This window comes from Sinocyclocheilus rhinocerous, unplaced genomic scaffold (genome assembly GCF_001515625.1).
Source record: "Sinocyclocheilus rhinocerous isolate Xijiao unplaced genomic scaffold, SAMN03320098_v1.1 scaffold3034, whole genome shotgun sequence".
Taxonomy (NCBI): domain Eukaryota; kingdom Metazoa; phylum Chordata; class Actinopteri; order Cypriniformes; family Cyprinidae; genus Sinocyclocheilus; species Sinocyclocheilus rhinocerous.
The window spans coordinates 1-19684 of NW_015645508.1; the positions used below are offsets into that span (position 1 = coordinate 1).

At 38.6% G+C, this 19684-nt stretch overlaps 2 protein-coding genes across 2 annotated transcripts in view; one reads left to right on the forward strand and one right to left on the reverse strand.

Moving 5' to 3' along the window:
• The first annotated feature begins 2272 nt into the window (after positions 1-2272).
• Positions 2273-16973, forward strand: LOC107706028 (multimerin-2-like). The gene is made up of 8 exons (XM_016509583.1): positions 2273-2737; positions 9299-9421; positions 10254-10360; positions 10758-10841; positions 11538-11705; positions 13649-14085; positions 14161-15685; positions 16348-16973. The coding sequence occupies exons 1-8, from the start codon at positions 2403-2405 to the stop codon at positions 16749-16751; spliced, it is 3183 nt and encodes a 1060-aa protein (XP_016365069.1). The 5' UTR covers positions 2273-2402; the 3' UTR covers positions 16752-16973.
• Positions 16974-17272: 299 nt separating this feature from the next.
• Positions 17273-19684, reverse strand: part of LOC107706029 (bone morphogenetic protein receptor type-1A-like) — a 25833-nt gene continuing 23421 nt past the window's right edge. The window contains exons 12-13 of the mRNA XM_016509584.1: positions 19293-19423; positions 17273-19152 (exon numbers count right to left, since the gene is read on the reverse strand). Of these exons, the coding sequence (XP_016365070.1) occupies positions 19027-19152; positions 19293-19423 (257 nt within the window). The 3' untranslated portion in view covers positions 17273-19026. The remainder of the gene's footprint in view (positions 19153-19292; positions 19424-19684) is intronic.

The window sequence follows — 19684 nt, forward strand, 5'->3', positions numbered from 1 at the left end:
GTTATGGCGAGCGCTGGTTGCTGCTGTTATCAGTTCTCTCTTGGCTCTCGAGCACAATGCGCAGTCTTCACACAGACGATCGTACGCTTTGTTTTGGTAAAAGCACAAAACAAAATGCACACAAACATGTCCTTGCTCTTGATATACAATCACTGATGAACACCTTTGGTTTTAATGAGAGAAAAAAAAAAACTACACGAGGGTGGATTAGAACCCAGAACCTCGGAAATGCTTGACAAAAGTTCTACGGCTAGACTACTAAACCACAAAACTAATTCATGCGAATTTATGTATTTATTCAGTACTGTGAAGAATCTCGGTAGGTATTGTATTTTATTATTAATACGTTTATTATTAATTTATATTAATATAGTCGCTTGCAATGTGGGCAGGGCCCGCGTGCGCTGCGGGCCCCCCCAGCGGCACGGGCCCCAGTGCGGCTGCACTGCCTGCACTGTCTGTAGTTACGCCACTGGTCCTGCATGAGGCTTGATCATTGTAGTCGGTCATACTCATCATAGTTTATATTCCCTGATTCAAAAATGACCAAATTTAGATCGCTTCTTAGCAATACAATCTCTATTTTTGAGCTCATTTGAACACTATACACAAATGGTTGTATTCCCCTTCCAGACTGCTCAGATTTATTTATTTATTTATTTACCATTTATCATTCTAATAGGCTAAACATTCACAGTTTCCTTAATTAAAACTCTGTGGTATAAAAGTCTTTCTCTTCAGTGAGTTCTAGACAAAATATCTGATCATTGTTTATACAGAACCACTAAAACATCTGTTTCTTTAAGTATGGTAAAGCAGAGAAACTACACTATTTCAACTAAAACACTGACTCATCCTTTGACTAAACAATAAACCTCATAAATCCACGTTTCCTCACATACTGCTGCCAGCGGAGGGCCTCCCAGCTATTCATATCTCTTAAAGGTACAGATCACCCAAAAATGAGAATTCTATAATCATTTTCATCCTGTTCCAAACATTTATGACTTTCTTTGAAGAATTTATCCATCGTTTCTATGCAGTTACAAAGAACAGGGCCTGGGGCTTGCAATCTTCAAAAATGATGCAAAATCAGCTGGACATAAATGGTATCTATAGATTTATGTACAGTACATACTGTTATATGCTTTGGAGAAATGTCATAACTTTGAGTAGTGGATTCGCTTGATTTTATTTATTTATTTATTTTATTTTTTTTGTGAACCAGATCAACTGATTCTCCGATGAGATATGAATGAAATCAAGCTTAGTCTCACTAACTCTGATGAATTTTTCAGTGAAGACAATATGACAAGATTAAAAGGGTTTCTTAGGGTTGCTAAGATCTTTTATCTTTTTGAAAGAAGTCTCTTATGCTCACCAAGGCTGCATTTATTTGATCAAAAATACGGTAAAAACAGTAATATTGCGAAATATTATTAAACTTAAAAAAAAATACCTGTTTACTATTTTAATATATTTTAAAATCAAATTTATTCCATTGATGGCAAAGCAGAATTTCTCTTCAGAGTCACATGATCCTTCAGAAATCATTCTAATATGCTGATTTGGTCCTCAAGAAACATTTCTTATTATTATCAATGTTGGAAACAGTTGTGCTACTTAATATTTTTGTAGAAATTATGATACATTTTTTCTGGATTCTTTGATTATTGGAAAGTTCAAAAGAATAGCATTAATTTAAAATAGACTTTTTTAAAAACCTTTTTCATATTTATGATGAATTATCCCTTCAAGCTATTTGCTACTGAATATATAAGAAAGAGAAAAAACACATAGAAGTACGGAGATGAAATACTGGAGTTTCCTCTTAAACCAAGTAGTTTTTTTCCATGGTTTTATGCATAAAAACCATTGTCCTTTTATCTTCTCGTAATACTCTTGCATTCAGCTTTAACATCCCTTTCCTGAGCTACTTAGTGTCGAGTGGAGACAAGAGCAGCAAGAGGTGATAAGAGTGTAAAACTTCTGGTGACCAGCCAAGAGAAATGGACTGCTTCCTCACTCATACAGTCAAGTGTGTGTGTGTCCAGCACCTCTGAGCATGTAAAGCCTGAGAGCTGACGGGCCGCATTGTTCCAGGCTCCGCGACCTTTCCACAGGGAGTACGCTGGACGTGGGTTGTGGGGAGGTTGTGGGGGGGGGGCATTTCCGAGGATTGTTGGAGGTCTTTGAAACTATTAAGATGAGGGAGGGGAATAGATAGAGGTGGGGGACACAGGGAACGGAGGGGAGTGGACTGACAGGAGAAGGGAGGGAGAGGATCATTTTCGAGATGGGGAGCGGAGAGTTTCCATAAGGCACCAGAGAGCAGCGGCTTTACAACATCTTGTTCTCTCGTGTTTGTAGCGGTTCCTGTGTGTTTTGAGGAGCACACAGATATGGTGGTGCTGAGGTTGGCCGTGCTACTCCAGGGGCTGCTTCTCGCAGCACGATGTGAGGTCAGAGCCAGAGACCCAGAGGTAGAAGAGGAGGACGAGCTGAAGGACATGTCTGATGGTCGTGGATGGGACCATAGAGTTCCACTGGTTGGGTTTGGAGCACCTCATCATGGTCAAGGACTAAACAGGCAGAGCCCTGATGTGTATGGGTCTGTCCACCATCCACTTGGTCATGGACACCATGATCCCACTCCTGGACATCTTTCTCCAGACGTGCCTGAGGGAACAGGGGACCCATCAGATCCATCAGCTGGAGGCTCTTTACTCCGCACTGGGTAAGTGTTGCTGTTCTCCATTCATTCATCATGCTTCATTTGATTCAAACACATAATCGTGACCACATTGTACAAAAATATAAAGTCATTTCTTGAGGTTTTAACTGAAAAGGGTGTTGTCCACCAGGGTAATTCTCTCACAATCTGGCTCATTACATGTATGTCATAAAAAACGTGCATGGTTTGCATGGTTTTAGAGCTCATTATTTATCCTGGAGAGCCACCCAGGTTGAAGCAGAGCAGCAGCTTGTGAGGTTGTAAAAACAAAGTGAAGTTGTGTTCCTCTCCATCATTTCCTCAAGTTTCTTATCTTCTTATCAAAGCTAATTGTTGTAACAATTTCTTTACTTTTCATGTTTGATCAGTTTAATAGATCATAGGCTAGCTGAATAAAAGAATATATATCTTTCAAAAAATACACCACGTGAGGCTGAAGCAGAGCAGCTTGTGAAGCAATTTCTGTAAAAACAAAGTAAAGTTAGGTTCCTCTCCATCACTTCCTCAAGTTTCTTATCTTCCCCATCTCTGTTACAATCAACGTTTGGCTGATGTGGAAGCTAAACACAGGAAAAGCGTTCCAGCAAACATTTGGAGGTACCTGTTACTAAGAAAATTCTGTGCTTAAAGGTCTCCTCTAACCACACATCTCCTCAAGAGTGCCCATATGTTTTCTCTTAACTCTGGCTAATCCATATAATTCAGCCTAATTACCTGGAGCAGATAGGAGCCGAATGTTTCCTGCGCTTTGAGATCAGACTCAGTTTAATCTTTGTACAAGAGCTGGGTCACTCTTTACGTCAACCCTCATACATACATTACACCCCAGTTTGCTCAGCAGCAGGCTTGAGTCTCTGATAACACCCTCACTGTGTATTTAATATGGTGTCCTTGTGATTAAAGGAAGAACATCTGGTTTGGGTCTGATTAAGATCCCATTTCGGCCCCATTCAGAATTGATAGAGCATTGCCTCTCAAAGTCCAATTCATGCGGTTACTGAATTGGGATTTGATTTGAGGTAGCAAATACTGTACAGTAATTTATTAATTACAGAATTCTAATTATTTAAAAAAAAAAAGGAATTTAATTCAAAGAAATGTAACTTCTGTAGGTGTAGTTTCTAATAACATATGAATGAATTAGCAATATATACAACATATGAGGTATTTACAGAAACATTCAATGTTTTAATGATCAGTTATTTAAATGCCACATGCAGAAATTGTATATTGGATAATTATATGTTTTAATTTTAATATAACATTTTTAGTATGAATTAACAATAAATGTTATTATACATAAAACATGTACAGGTTTTTACAGATGATTATTAATAGTAATATTAATATTAATAATAATTAATATTAATGAATAATAATATATTTGCAGTTGCAATGCTTCCATTTATTTTGTAATGGTAACTTGTCTTTTTTCATATTTTGATGTTTATCGTTTAAGCCTAGATTAGGGTAACATAAAAGGTTTGTTAAATAACAGGTGGAATTTAGGGGAGGTCTCGGTCTGTGGATGAAAGAAAAGATCCTTTTTTAGAGATGTGATGTCTTGGCACGCATGGACAGCTCTGAATACTTAGAAAGAAAGACAGAGTGACAAAGAGAGAGTTTGATGCCCAGGTGCACAAAATTGGAGGGAGCTGGAGGAAAATATCACTGATCACGGTAACAAAGGGAATGTTTTGTACTTTTGTGGAAAATTAGATAAAAATTGTCGGAAATAATTTAAATAGAAATTTCACTTCACAAAGTTTCTCAAGCTTTCTGAACAAAAAACAGCTGTTGGAATATCACAACAAGTCAAATCATCAAGACACACGTCTTTTGTCATTGAAATCCCCTGAATTCATCTGAATGTGAATGTTCTGACCTGACACTCATGTGTACCTCTCTCCATGCCTGTGTATTCGGTTTCTATATTTCAAATCCTCTCACACACTCTTCTTTCTCTGATGTGGTTTTAGTTCATCTGCTTTCATCCTGGGTCTGTCTCAGGAAGCTGCTCTAGCTTACGACCTGGCCCTAAAAAAAGTTTTGCATACAATTTACTTCTTGGGTCTTAACCAATCTCAACAGAGGTCTGTCTGTCAAAAAAAAGAGAAAAGAAACAAGAAAATTCTTGTTTCCTTTTGTGCTCAAATCAATATAAACTCACCACTTCACTTGCTTATAATGAGCTTTATTTCTTGGACTAGAATCAGAGGAATGACATGGATGGGAGAGTTTTATCTGTTGCAGCTGCTGTATAACAGTCAGAGACAATGGGAAGCCTGTTTAGAGGATCCAAAGTCAAACTAAATCCTCCGTTAATATTCAGCCTTAATATTTCAACTTTGTATACAGTAGGATAAATGTCTGCTGATAAAAACATCAAAACAGCTTTTCAAAGCTCTTTGATTTGTTACAGGATTTGTATACAAGTTTCGCTCCAACTCGTAATAAGTTATGGCTTGAGATGTTCACTATTTTACAGTGTGGTAAGGAAAATACACTTCATTCAGAAAACATTACCATTCAAAATTTTTAGGTCAGTAAGATTTTTTTTAATTAATACTTTTTTTCCACATTAATGCATTAAATTGGTCAAAAATGACAGTAACATATTTATGTTACAAAAGAATACAATTTCAAATAAATGTTGTTCTTTCTAACTTTTTATTCACCAAAGAATGCTAAAAAAAAGTATTGCGATTTCCTCAAAAATATTTAGCAGCACATTGATCAGAAGAAATGTTTCTTGAGCACCAAATCACCATTTTAGAATGATTTCTGAAGGATCATGTGAGAGCTGGAGTAATGATGAATAAATTACATTTGAATAAATATTAAAATAGAAAACCGTTATTTTAAATTGTAATAATATTTCACAACATTAGTGTTTTTACTGTTTTGCAGCCTTGGTGAGCATAAGAGACTTCTTTCAAAAGCATAAAAAAAATCTTACTGACCCCAAACTTTTGAACAATAGTGTACATTATCTGTAAGTAAATGATATCTTGTTCAGTTAACTTCTTAAGTAAATATATATATTGTCTTACGGATGTTTAGATATTTGTATTAATAACAAGACAAAAATACTGATTAAGAGAATGATTTTTTTTGCAGTATACTTTCTGGAAAATGACACAGGAGGACCAACGGAAAGTATGAAACAAAGGGGCTAAAGGTTAGAGGTCATGTCAGTCTGTATGCGTGGAAGTCCGTGGGTATCTTCGTTGGGTAAGGATCCCAGGATGAGGGAAGTTTGCCAGAGGGACAGAGCGTCTGACGCTTCCTTTCTGTGAGGGGACACTAATCGGCAAAACATAGAAGGAAAGGCAATGTGCTTACAGAGATATCCATCCATAGAACTATATGGCAGGAAGTGACAAAGTCTGATTTAAGCCTGAAAGGTGCTGATTAGGGAAAAGGAGTATATATGGGCCAAAATTTTACACCCAGTTCTGTACATAACTTTCTGCCTGTGATGCAGTAAAATTGTAGTTTTTTGAACAAGTAAACTCACTAAATGGAGACAGAAGATTAAATTGAATGGACTGACAAACAAACTGTCTAATTTGTCTTTCTTTCTGTATCAAGAGTGGCCGAATTCGGCTCCAGATCATTCCAGCTCGATTTAACCTCTTCTTAGGGTTACAGAAGCTAACGTAAACCAGAGATGAAGGCAGCGAGAAGCAAGTCTGTTGTGCACCATCCTTTAATCCTTTAATCCCAGTCTGCCCCAGAATAAAGCAAAATCACAGACTTGTAAACTACAATGATTCACGTGCTTTAAGTAACTTGTCTTGAGACCTTTAATCCCTTTACCTTCAGATCCTATTAATCAATGAGAACATTACGGTCAGCTTAGTTATCAAAACAAATATAATGTCAGAGGAACGACCAAGTAATGTTCGAAACACTCCTTGTGTTAACTCCAACAACAGAGACAAACGTCTTTACGTCTGCAATACGATTCCCCTCTGTTTGACATTTTCAGTCTGTGTGCATTACCAGAAAATGTACTGTGTTGCACAAGAATCACCACTTGGATGTTTTGCCTTACTCTGACATTTTGTATGCTGAACATTGTTTTTTGTCACACAGTTTATTCTATTTGGAGACAAGCACTAAAGCTGTTTATGTAAGACTAACTGTGGCATGTATGGTACACAGTTGTATTTTGTTTCAGCTCAAACCTTGCGTAAAGCTCTCTAGGATAAGTCATGCTGTAAGTTTCATAGTCTAATGATCTAAAACGCATTAGGTATTACTAATCATTCATAAATAGTGCTGTTACTTACCAATAGTGTTGGAACGAGTATGTTTGTGTTGTGTTTTGGCTTATAACTGAAGTGCAACTTTGCTTAACTGATTCATTTGGCTATGTTGAATGTATCATGGCCTGTGGGTTTAGAACCACACGATACGTAACACAAATCAAAAACTCAACCTGGCGTATTCCCAGTCATTTAAGTCATCAAAATTCTTTCGAAATATACCGCTCCTCTTGACCTGATCTGCCCTACATTCGTGTTTGATTAATGGAAAGACCAATACAGAGTTTCTCATTCTCAAGCTCATACCGAACGCATTAACCATTGACCAAAGACTGAACAATTACACACAAAACAAGTCACAACTCGGCAGTGGATGTGATGGATTTGGCAGGGAGGTTTTGACCCGTCTTGCTTGTGGACTATGAATCATACATCAAGAGGATTGAGCAAGTTAAAACAACCAATTGCAGGATGATGTTCCTCCTCAGAGGACCATTTCCAAATACATCTACCCACAGAGCCTTATCTGTCCAGCCTTTAACTTCAACAAACCTCTGATCTCTGCTCAGCCTTACCGGTTTACTCGAAATCAGTAACAAAGACTCATGTCAAAGATCAGATCTAATGAGGTAAAATAACTGCAGCGCATCATCATGAGCTCTGCCGTGACCTCAGGAAATGGACCTCACAGCTGGACCCAATGAAATCTTAGTGCTGTGTTTTGTCTTTCTGGTCAGCCACCCTCAATCAGTGTATGTAACCAACCTCTCTAAACCTGTGACATGGTACGGACCTTCTCTGTCCTTTGTGTGAAGCAATGACCTTTCCATTTTATTTATCTCCTAATTGAGCTCCTAATTTGTATTCAACAGGTCAAAGCAGGAACAGGGTGTTTGGGCTTGCCCAGGTCAGAAGGGGGCTCTGTTTTTTACAGCATTGTAGATCAATAGAGAACTTTTCATCTCCCTCACTGCCAGATCAGATCAGGGATGCCATGCTCTCAGGACTATTATCAATGAGTCATGGCTGTTGGCACCCAGACACCTATTCTTTGGTTCCTGGTTTGAAAGGAAGCAACTGTATGCCAAAATAAACTGGATTTGGTGGACACATTGTCAGAACCAAAACAGATGTTTTTAGCAGGTACGAGCTGTAATGGCGCAGCTCTATTCTGGAAAAGGGGGCGGGGAGCAGCAGCTCATTTGCATTTAAAGAGACAGGCACGAAAAACAGCGTGTTTCTGCTTCCACTCAAAATAGGCATTTTCAAAATGATATAATAAATGATCTGTGGGGTATTTTGAGCTAAAACTTCACAGACACATTCTGGGGACACCAGAGACTTGCATTACATATTGTAAAAAGGGGCATAATATGTCTCCTGTAACAATGTATATTATTTGGATGTAATTATTCATAACTATCCATTTTAAAGAAATAGTGTTTCAAAAATTATATTTTTGTGGAAATATATTGGTAATTCTAACTTTGTTCTTCACTAATCTCATAGCTTTGATTAGATGCATCATATCCAGTTTGATGGTCAGACAGGGTCTAGCTGCAAAAGTTCAAATATTTCAACATATTCAAAGCTCAAATGGATCTGAAAATTCTGCATACACATATGATTGGAACTGTTTCAATGTTTCACACTTGTAATTTTGAATGGTGTTTTGCACCACTTTTAACCCTGAAAAGAGGTTATCTACGAATGTTTACAGTGTGTGAGAAAGTAACTTCAAGTTGTTCATCAAGAGACAACCAATCATAAGCTGCCACAGTGATTGCCTCATTAAATATTAATGTGCTTTGTATAGTCACATATCTTTTATATACAGAAGGAAACTCTCAAAAATGACACTGATTATTATTTAATTTGTGAAAAGCTGTCTTGATGTACAGTGCTGCTGCAGGAATCGCAGCTTATGTACTCTTAATGTTGCTGTAAATGGTGTTTATTCCAAGAACTTTGAAGAAAACATCCGGCCATTGATTCATAAAAACTAATTTGAGATTACCATGGATGCATTCCAAGAAACACATTAGAGGGCTTAATGTGTCATTTGTAGGTTAATATTTGCCTGTAGACAATGAAATATTTGTAGGCTTGACCCTGAGAACTAGGAGAAAAAAGGTTCAGCTAAACACAAGTATGCAAGAATAACTGTATTATTGCTAAGTGTATTGGTACAATGAACCTCTGGCCTTGACCTAACTGGATACTTCCGATGTTTCCTAACTACAGAGTATACTTACTAAGTTGTGTGGCTGACGTTCACTCTCCCTTCCAGGAATTGGTGTGCGTTTGTTCACAAGCGTGCTGTTACTGTGGCAGTATCCTGTGGAACTGAGAAGTACACCATCAAGTCCCAGAGTCCCTGTCCTAACGGCACCCCAGACTGCCAGCTAGTCATGTAAGTAATACATTATATCTTAAAAGTGAAATAGGTGAAATGTAGATTCTGCACTACAAGCACCAAACATCACCTGTTCCATCACCTGCCACAGTTGGGATCCAGAAGTAAAAATTCCTTTCATTTTCCCAGCAGAGAAATTAATTTTGAATAATGACTAATGGACTTTTAAAGACAGACCTGTGAACTACGAGGTTGTTAACTGATGGTTTTTGTTGAAGCCATTGGTCTGCATTACTTGCTTTTTAAATAATTGTGCTCAACAGTGGAATTACTGATGGGTAACTGTGTTACCCATGATTCTGCAGAGAAATAATCAATTCTCAGAGTTATTTAATTATGAGAAATAAATTATGCCAAATGAATATCTTTAAATCAATAGTTTTATATTTATGTTTTTAATTAAATTGTCATTCTCAATGTTTTATAGGATTGTAGTTCATCTCATTAAAGATGTCCAGTACAGTCTTGTACCTTTGTCTTTTTGTCCACTTCTCAAAGACCTATTTTTTTTTCCTTCAAATTAAAGTTTGTAATGTTTTAATTCATCTCCTAGCTGGCTGGTTTGGTTCATGATGTATAACTCCTAAACAAAGCCTTTTTAATATCCCTATCGAAAAGTGAATGGGAAAAACACTCCTGGAACCTATAGGTTGCTGAAAAAGTGCATTCTATTGGTTGAACAAACAGTTAGTCCTGCCCATAAACTCATGTCACTGGTTGAGTTTTTACTGGTTGATGCATATTAAGTTAGAATAGAAAAGGTATTTTAACATAAAAACATGTATTACATCTCATAACTTAATCGTTATGCAAAATAATTTGTATGCAGGTACAAGCTGTCCACTCGGCCAGTGTACAGACAGAAGGAGACAATCTACACTGCTCTGCTGTGGCGATGCTGCCCTGGGAATGCTGGGAAAAACTGTGAGGAGACAGGTACTGATGAGTTTAAGGTGACACTGGAACCAAGAACAAGAAGTGCTTGCAATACCATGCCTGACTTGCTTCATAAGTCAGTGATAAACTGGTTTGCTTCTACATTGGTATTGCCATTTCCAAAAGATAACAAGACATGGTGTTACTCCTCTCTTGTGTACATGTAACAACATTAAAGATCTGAATTCACTGCTTGGCCAAAAGTATATAAACATCCCCCTGCTAATGACCAAGCTTGGCTCTTTCATCTACTGTAAATTGGACCAGATTGTCCTAAACCGATGCAAAATGGCTTTTGTAAAAGGAGCTTTTCACTGGTGAGGTGCCATATGTTCTTAAAAACATAAGAACAGCTAAACCAGGCAATTTTCTTTGTCTCTGTTTTTTCTGTGCTCAGTCACAGACGGCCACGTCTCAGAATCTGAAGACCCCAGCATGGCAGGCACAGCACATCCAGGGGGACATGAAGCGACAGACAGACGTATGTGGTGTAAAAACGCTTTCATCTTTAAATAAGTTAAAGATCTACAGTTTTGCCATCTGTAATTGAATGAACTCTAATACAACATGGGTAGTTGCATCTCTGCATGCTGATTGGTTAATACAGCATTCTATGACCTGTGACAGACTGACACTGTGACAGCCTGGCTGCTGAAACAAACTAAGGAAATGAAAAAAGTGTTTGTGCAAATATTAGCTGACTATGAGAATGTTATTGCCCCACATGGGAGGACGGAAAAAAGGGCGTATGAGCATTCTGAAGGCAAGGGGCGAGCCCACACAGGGCGTTAACGTGTATGACCGTGCTTCAGTCCAAGCATGAACAAAACAAAAACGGTCTTGGGTAAATACACACATGCACTGGAGCACGCTAGAATAATAGCACGTTTCAGAGGAGGCCATCAAATCCACAGCTCTAAAAATAATCCTTTTGAGTTGGTTGTTGGGACACAAACAAAGGCTTTGGACACAAACTTGGAAATTCCCATGCTGCTGATTAATCTGATACCAAGCACTCCTACTAATGACCTTCCTGAGATTCAAATGCACAGGTCAAAGTGCACAGGTCACATTCGTGCAGCGAGTAGAGCTGCATGATGGCAAAGGCATCATCAATCAATGCAACCACAATGCCACATAAATTTTGGCACTACTGTTTTTTCTTCTCTTTTCTTAGGACATAACAAACTAACTCGGGAGAACGGAGAGCAGAATGATTACCAAATGTTTGGCGGTCCACCGTATGAAGCTCACCAACCTGATGTAGAGAATCAAACTGCAGCAGAGCCCACTGATGACTATGAGCACAGCCGTCATGCTGGCCATGACCACTTTGAGAGGAGAGGTATGTTAAATTTTATATTCAGTATTCCTCGCAGACTTTGCTTTGACCACACAGAACTTGCTAACAAGTTGCTAAATGGGACTGCAGAGATACAATGAAATATATCAATGTAATTATTATATATGTAAATACAATGAAACATCAACACGCCAAACTGGTCAACTCATCTACTTTATAGTCCACTTTTACAGTCTTATTGTGTTTATGCTTGCACTGTTGAAACTATTCTAACTCAAACTTTCCAACCTGTAGATTTTAAATAAAGACAGAAATGTTTTGGTTTTGACGTTGAAGAAATGCGATCATGGTGTCCTTTGTTTATAGCCTACTTTTAGTTTTTTTAAATTCTGGCAATTCTATTTAGGCTTCAAAATTGGTAAAAGTTATGTTTTATTTGTACAGATTACTGTGATAAACCGTGTGAGAATCATAAACCTTTACTAAACCAGACTTTATATTCTGCAATAATCCAAAAGCCAATGAAAAAATACAGTTGGCTTTTTTGAGGGAACCAGGGTGATGCAAACCAAGTTAGTTTACAGAAATCTGTAATTCTTGCAGCACTCTATATTGACAGTTACTTGCTGTTGTTTGTAGAGTATGTGAAAATCCCTTTTCCTCCATAATATTTTCTTGTAATATATATATATGTATTCAACAGGTATCTCTTTCCATTCTCTTGTACATCCAAACACTACAGAAAACAGATCACGTGTGTTGTCCATACCAGAAACTTGCTTACCGGACACTTCCTTTGGTTGTAATATGCATTGTCAGAGATATTATGGGGATATTATTCTGTCTGTCTCGTCCAGAGCCGGTCTCTCTTACATCCTTCTGTTCTGTCCAGAGGATGCCAGATTAACAGAACAGTAAATAATGCTGCAGACTGGGGGAAAACCTTCATTCCTCTGCTATGACAACTCCTCCTCACTGTGCCTTCTCATTACTAGTTCCTGCACAGGATATCCTCTCTTTCCCTGGGAAAAAAAGTCCCCCCATACAAACATTGTATGGTTATGAGTGTGATGTAATGGTCTATGGAAACGACAGAGGTTCAGCTATAGATTGAATCCAGGCACACAATACCCTGAGAAAACTTTGAACAGCTGGAGCGGTATTGATGTAAGGACACATTTGTCACATAAATAACGCTTGAGAGTCTCTTTTAAATGTGCATTCTCTCACAGAATAAGACAAAAGAAAGAAAAAACTTTGAAGTCTGAATGGAGAATTTTCTTCTAGTTACTCTGATGTTCTGGGTAGGCAGAGCTTTTGTGTCTGTGTGAAGTGTGGTTCAACTAGTAATAATGTTGTCAGGGTAATAAAAGTTGACTCAATCATATATATTCAATTTTACAACACAGGAAAAAAAACACCAGGAGCATAAATTCTTGAAGCTATTCCAGAGGATTAAAAAAAATAAAAACAGCACATGACCTCTATATTCAGCTTCCCAGCAGGGAACTTGTACATGTACAGATCTCTTCTTGCTTCAAACTCTTAACTAAAACTTGTGCACAAAAACCTAACAAAACATACCACACACATAGTTTCTTACAATGCAGGGGATGTGAAAGACCTTGGGCTGTTGACGGGTCACTTAAAAGGTTCAAAGGTTGGTTGAATGACCCAGGCTGAAATGGAAATTGACATATTTTTGATGTTTCCTCATGAGCAGCACAAAAAGTCAAACAGGACAAACAGCACCACAGGGAAAATTATTATCTAAGAATGACAATAGAATCAAATTTCTATTTTGGCAATGTGGTTATTCTCCAAAACATTATTGTTGCTGGCATTCCCCTCTTTGTAAGTTGCTTAGAATGTTCATAGAAACTGATGACCAATGAGAACATATCTATTTTAAGATTTTCTCTAAACAAGGCCAAATTAAAGTTCACGTGTCTTTGTTTCGTCACAATGTCTTTCTATTTTTCCAGATCCTTATGCTGTAAATGAAGGTGTTCCTCAACCTGAAACTCCTTACCTTCATCACGGGCTCCTACCAATCTTGAAAGAGGCTGTGATGTCTCAGCTGCAACCTGTGTTGGACAGTTTCAATCTAACCCTGGAACGGCTTTCTCAGGAGGTGCAGGGTTTGCAGCGGGACATGGCCCAACTCCGACATGAACAGGGGCAGGGGAGGGCCACTGAGCCTCTGGAGGTTGGTGGTGAGGAGCACAATCCACAGGAGGCTGTTGAGGCAGAGTTGAGGGAGAGCTTACAGAAGCTGGAGGAAGTGAAAGCTCAGTTTCACAACCACCGCGATGAGGTAGAAGCGAAGCTCCACTTGCAGCAAACCATGATGCATTACAACCTGACGAATTTCAAGACAGACATAGATGTCAAACTCAAACATAACCAAAAGATGTTACAGGTCAGAGTTTTTACTCAACCTCAAGACACTTTTATATGTGCAGAACTATTGTACTGAATGTGTGTCTTGCTCTAGGTGAATCTCCACTCCCTGAACACGTCAATGTCTGAAGTGCGGCAGGAGCAGGAGAGGCTGGACGAGGAACTTCAGAAGATTTGGCCTGAAAAGAAGACCGATCCTGCACAGAGTCAGTCTTATGAGAGCACAGCTGTTTGGGAGGCCATCACACGTCTGGACAACAAAGTCATCAACAACACAGTGAGACTTAGTGGCTTGATTGAAGGCCATGAACAAGTGACTGCAAACATTAAGGACCTCCAGAATGGTTGGAGAGATCTAGACAAGAAAATAGTCCAGACTGGCCTCAATAGCCAGGTTCAGTTTATGGAGACCGGTTTAGAGGTGGAGGCAGCCAAGGTAGCAGTTCTTGACCGCATTAATGAGCTAAACAGCAACATCAGTGTTCTCCAAAGCACCCTGCAGGAGATGGAGACTGATGTCGACTATCTCTATACAGAGTATTACAAGAATATAAGTTCGGCAAGTGGGGATTGTGACTGTATTGCGCTTGGAGCATCGGTGACCCAGTTGGAAGAAACTGTAGCTAATGTGAAAGAGATGGCGAATGAAAATAAGCTGGCCCATGAGCGTGAGGCTCAGGAGATGTTAGACAGTCTGTCTTGGATTCCAACCGTGGAAGATCTGAAACTAGGGCTACTAAATGTGCAAAAGTCTCTTGCTTTTGAACAGGAAAAGAGCAGAATGTTACAGCACAATGTGATGCAACTCCAGGCCTCTCTACTGGGCAGCCAGCAGGACATCGAAACACTCCAAGAGCATGATAGGGCCAAGGTCGAGAAGATCCAGCAACTACATAGCATTTTCAACACCTTGCTTCTGGATGCCATTCGTCATTCGGAGGTACTGGAGATTTTGCTTGGGGAAGAGGTGTTGGAGTTCATGGCATGGTCTCCTGAGGAAAAAAGACGTTTCTCTATACCAGAATTGAGGGAAAGCATCAGAGATATGCAAGAGCAGATCAATGGACACAGTCACAGCTTGGCCTCAATGCTGAACTCTGCTGCCCATCAGGTGACGGCAGCAGATGAGCCCTCAGTGCTTTCAGACTGGGCCTCGGTGGGCATCAAAAGGAGACGTGGGGATGAAAGGTTTGACCTATCCGAGGAGTTGCCAGAGTACTCTGATAATGACTTCTGGACTTTAAAGAAAATGGTGAAGGAACTTGGAGCTGACATTAAACAGCTTGAGGAACATCGTTGTCCTTCTTGCTGCAACTGCACTAAAACTGCTAAAACTGCTGCCACTGGTGGTGTGGAGGTGAAACTGCAGTCTGAGGTGGATACTTTGCGTAAGAACCTTGAGACCCACCTTGGAGTTTTCAACAGCATTTTCAGTAATACAGAAGGACTTACTGGCTCTGAGATATCTGTAGATTTGAATAAACTGTCAGTTTTGATGAAGAGAAAGGAAGCAAAACAGCAAAACAGGAAACAAAGGAAGAGAGCAGATAACAGAGCTGTTCAGACAGGAGAACGAGTGAATTACCGCATCAAAAGGGATGCATCACTGGAGTCTGCAGGTAAGGAGATAATTAAACATATAGTACCTTGCAAAAGTATTCACACTCTTAATAATATACCTCTTTTTTTCGATTTACATTGTGAACTCATCCTCAGTTTTCCCCACTGCAAATGTAACTTACAGGGCTACAGAACTGCCACATCAAAATTATTTTAATATTCTGTTGTTTTATAGTTACAGAGCCTTGTACATTACATGAATTATGGCCACAAATTAAGAATTAATTCCCACAACTTTGTTTTAGTTAGATCGTGGCCATGATTGAAATTAAAACGAGGAAACAAATTAGTACAATATGGCAATAATTCAACTAAACTGAGGGAATTAATTAAAACATGACCATGAATTAATAGGTTGTGGGAACAACATTTTCATCCTCCTTATGTCATGTGCAGGTTTCCGTGCTTCAGAGACCCTTGCCTTAAACAACTAAATATAACAATTTCTAGACAGAAATAATGTAGATAATGTAATTATTTAACGTGCTACATTAAGCATGTAAAATGCTTTTCACATTGAACCTAGAGTAAATGTTAGTTGACATTTGTGACAAGAGCACCCCCAGTGAGAATCAATTGTAATTGCATTATCATGTCTCATTTTTTTTCCTCACAGCATTCATATTTTAATGCCTTTTTATTATCATTTGATTTCAAACAGTGCTTCGTCAGCTCCCAGATAGTCCAATTATGTTCCTGGCCAGCACTACAGAAGGTGCTAACGGATCTGGTACGGTACTTTTTGAAAGCGTGACCCTAAATCATGGACAGTTATACTCGCCAAAAACAGGCATATTTCGTGCTCCTACTTCTGGTGCTTACCTCTTTGTGGTAACACTGGACTTTGGACCAGGCCCATCTCTGGCTCAATTAAAGAGAGGTGGAGAGGTAGCTGCCTCCTTACGGCAGAACCCGAGGAAGTTGGGTGCACCTGCAACACGTGTCTGCATCCTGCAGATGGAGCAAGGAGAGGAACTCCGTCTAGAGCTGGTGCAGGGAACTATAGAGTGTAACAACCCACAAGATAACACGTTTGCGGGTCTACTAATGCTGCAGACCACCTGAGAACATGCGACTAACTAAAGGTGCAAAAGGACTGCATGATGGCAAAAATATGCTTTTTTTTTTTTTGCACTGCTCGCCACTTAAATTTCTCATTCAGGATCTGAGAGACTAAAATAACAGCTAGCAATTATGAAATTTACATTTGGTTTCAGTGGGACAACTACGAAATTATTACTTATAAGCCCTAAAATAGGTCAAGGTATTTTACTTTTTCAGTAAATAATAAATTTAAAAAAAAAAACACAGAAAAAATGTGTACTAAAATTATATTTTTAAAAGATTACATGGACAAATATTTTACAGAGTTTGAGGCCTAATCTTAAGGCACCCTTTCAACATGGGGCTGAATAAAACAAAAAACATGTTTCCAAATTAGACAGGTTGTTTAATATAGTACATAACGATGGGCTGGGGTGATACTATGGCAAAGCACACTGAAATATCCACAGGCATATATACAGTGAGGAGGTGCATTCTCAGTTTTTGGAGGAAGTACAGAAGCTTTAGGGGATGGAGGGAAAATTCAGACAAAATTATTGAAATGAAAAAGATGAGATTCTTCTGGAATAGCCATGATTAGTCTTTCTTTAATGCAATCAAAAGCTAACTTAACGTTTTGAAATCTCTTTTAGCCACAGAAAAGCATTTTATATAGATGATCAATTTCACAGATTCAATTTTCATACTTCTTGTATAGTAGTAAGAGCAACAAATGTATACAAATGTATTTTCATATACACCAAATCTAGTGTTTCTCTAGCGTACTGTACTGTATGCTGAAGTTATCCACTCAGAAGTGAGATAATGTTTCCTTTAATAGATGTATTATTTATTTTTAAGAATATTTTAAATCCTTTTGTAAGCATGTCAGTAACCTTGACATATTGTTTTAATCAAGATGCCCTTTTGGCATTTCCCGGCGTACTGTTCTGAAAGTATTGCGACAGAGCACCTTAGTCTGGCACATAGTATATTCACACATCCTGTCTTTAAGGGTCCAGATAGCGGTGGAACGAACTATTGTGAATTGTTCTGTTACTATTACAAATCACATTGGTCTTTTCAATGGCACGGAGAATAAAAAAAAAAAAGTATTCTAGAACACAACACTGCATTTTCTAAAGAATAAAACAATTAAATCTGCATGGGAGTTCTGTAAACATGCCATGCAACAATAATGTGTGTTTTGGATCGTACCAGTTACCAAGACCGTATTTTGGCAGCCCTTACTGAAATATAAAGCACTGATGACTAACAGATGTTACAGTCGTACCCTTCACCTTCAGCCTCCTCACAAACATAAACACAGTTCAAACACAAGATTCATAATATTGGCAAGGACATATGGTCAGATTATCACCAAATCCTCGAAAGTCACATTCATAGTAATCCGTACCAACAAACCTGCATCCAGCATCTCTAAATAACGTGAACTCAGGAATGTATCAACAAACACTACACTGAGTTTGGCAACTTTGAAGGGGTGCTCATACCGGTTCAGTAAGATCCACTCAACCCGTCAGTATGAAGAGTTTTCTTTCCTAATTAAAATGAGATGTATCTGCAGCTGGTTCACTTTATGAAACTATATGGTCAAAGGCTTGCACACTGGGAATGTTTTCTATTTTGAGGATGTTAAAAACAGCATGCTTTAAAAACGCAAACAATATATGGTTTAGGCAACAACCATTTTGACAAATTAAACTGCATCTACTGAAAATGCAGCATGCATATCTCTTTACCTTTAACCTTCTGTGGGGGATAAGAGAAGAACTTCTGTATAGTTAAATTATGATTTTTAAATGCCACACATCAGATAGTTTACAACAGCTTTTAACTGGACGAGATTATATTGATAGCATATTTTTTCGCTCTGTTGTCAGTTCATCTATTACTATAATATATTACACATCATACATTAAATCACAGTATGCTTTACACAGATTCCATGAGAAGTCAACAGCATTTCATCCATATGGCAGGAAATTTATCCCAGAATCTACAGAAACATATGCAGAATAACTTGTGTATTTTAAGGCAGTGGGGTTTATGTCAATCTCTCCCACTCTACTGTTTCAGTCTGTTGCAGTAATCCTCTGATCCCAGTTTGCAATGATACAGCTTTCACAGAAAGCAGCAAAGGCACCATTGTCTGATCCAGCAGAGAAAGAGAGCTTGCTATATTTCATAGTTAGTTGTGTTAGATGTCACCATCACCTACTCTCCTCCTCCTCTGTGAAGGGGACAATGATGTCAAAGACGAAATAAAAACCACTTAGATTTTAATGTCTTGAGATTCCACCATTTTTGCTAAAGTCTTCTTGACTCGTAGGATGGTCAGGCGCGATGCGGGATTGTGGGCCCAGCATTCTGACATCAGCTTTAACATGGCCCTCAAACACTGGGAAGACAAACTCTTATTAGATCATGAACTACATTTCTCTTCTGCACATATTTATTAACTCTACAAAGAGTAACTAAATCTGTAAACATTCTGCAAATATAATCTGTCAATATGCTGCCATCTGCTGGATGACTCACCTCATCACTGTTCCATCTGTTGGATACAGTGGGCCGCAGTCCTTTGACGCACACAACCTCAAGCATATCCGCATAAGACGGATCTGATGGCACCATCTCATAATACGGCAGCTGATAGTCCTCAACGATACCTGGGAAACAATCATTGGATGAATTCATTAATTGTGAATGGTTTCAATTCTGTAAGCATCCACAACAGGAAGTTTTCATTTGAGATCAAAATACTTAAAGTTGGATGGAGGCTGGTGCTGGGCGGTATGACCAAAAATTAGTGTCATGGTATTTTTCAAAATGATACCGGTTTCACGGTACATCACGGTATTTTTTTTTTCATGCATGACCGGGTGTTAACCATATTTTCTACTGATTGAGAGAGGAAATACTGCAGTATA

Excerpts from the sequence above, each read along its gene's own strand:
- LOC107706028 (XM_016509583.1), top strand. The coding sequence starts at position 2,403 with ATGGTGGTGCTGAGGTTGGCCGTGCTACTCCAGGGGCTGCTTCTCGCA. Across the intron at positions 2,738-9,298 it reads GGCTCTTTACTCCGCACTGG|GAATTGGTGTGCGTTTGTTC; the intron begins GTAAGTGTTGCT and ends TCTCCCTTCCAG. Across the intron at positions 15,686-16,347 it reads TGCATCACTGGAGTCTGCAG|TGCTTCGTCAGCTCCCAGAT; the intron begins GTAAGGAGATAA and ends GATTTCAAACAG.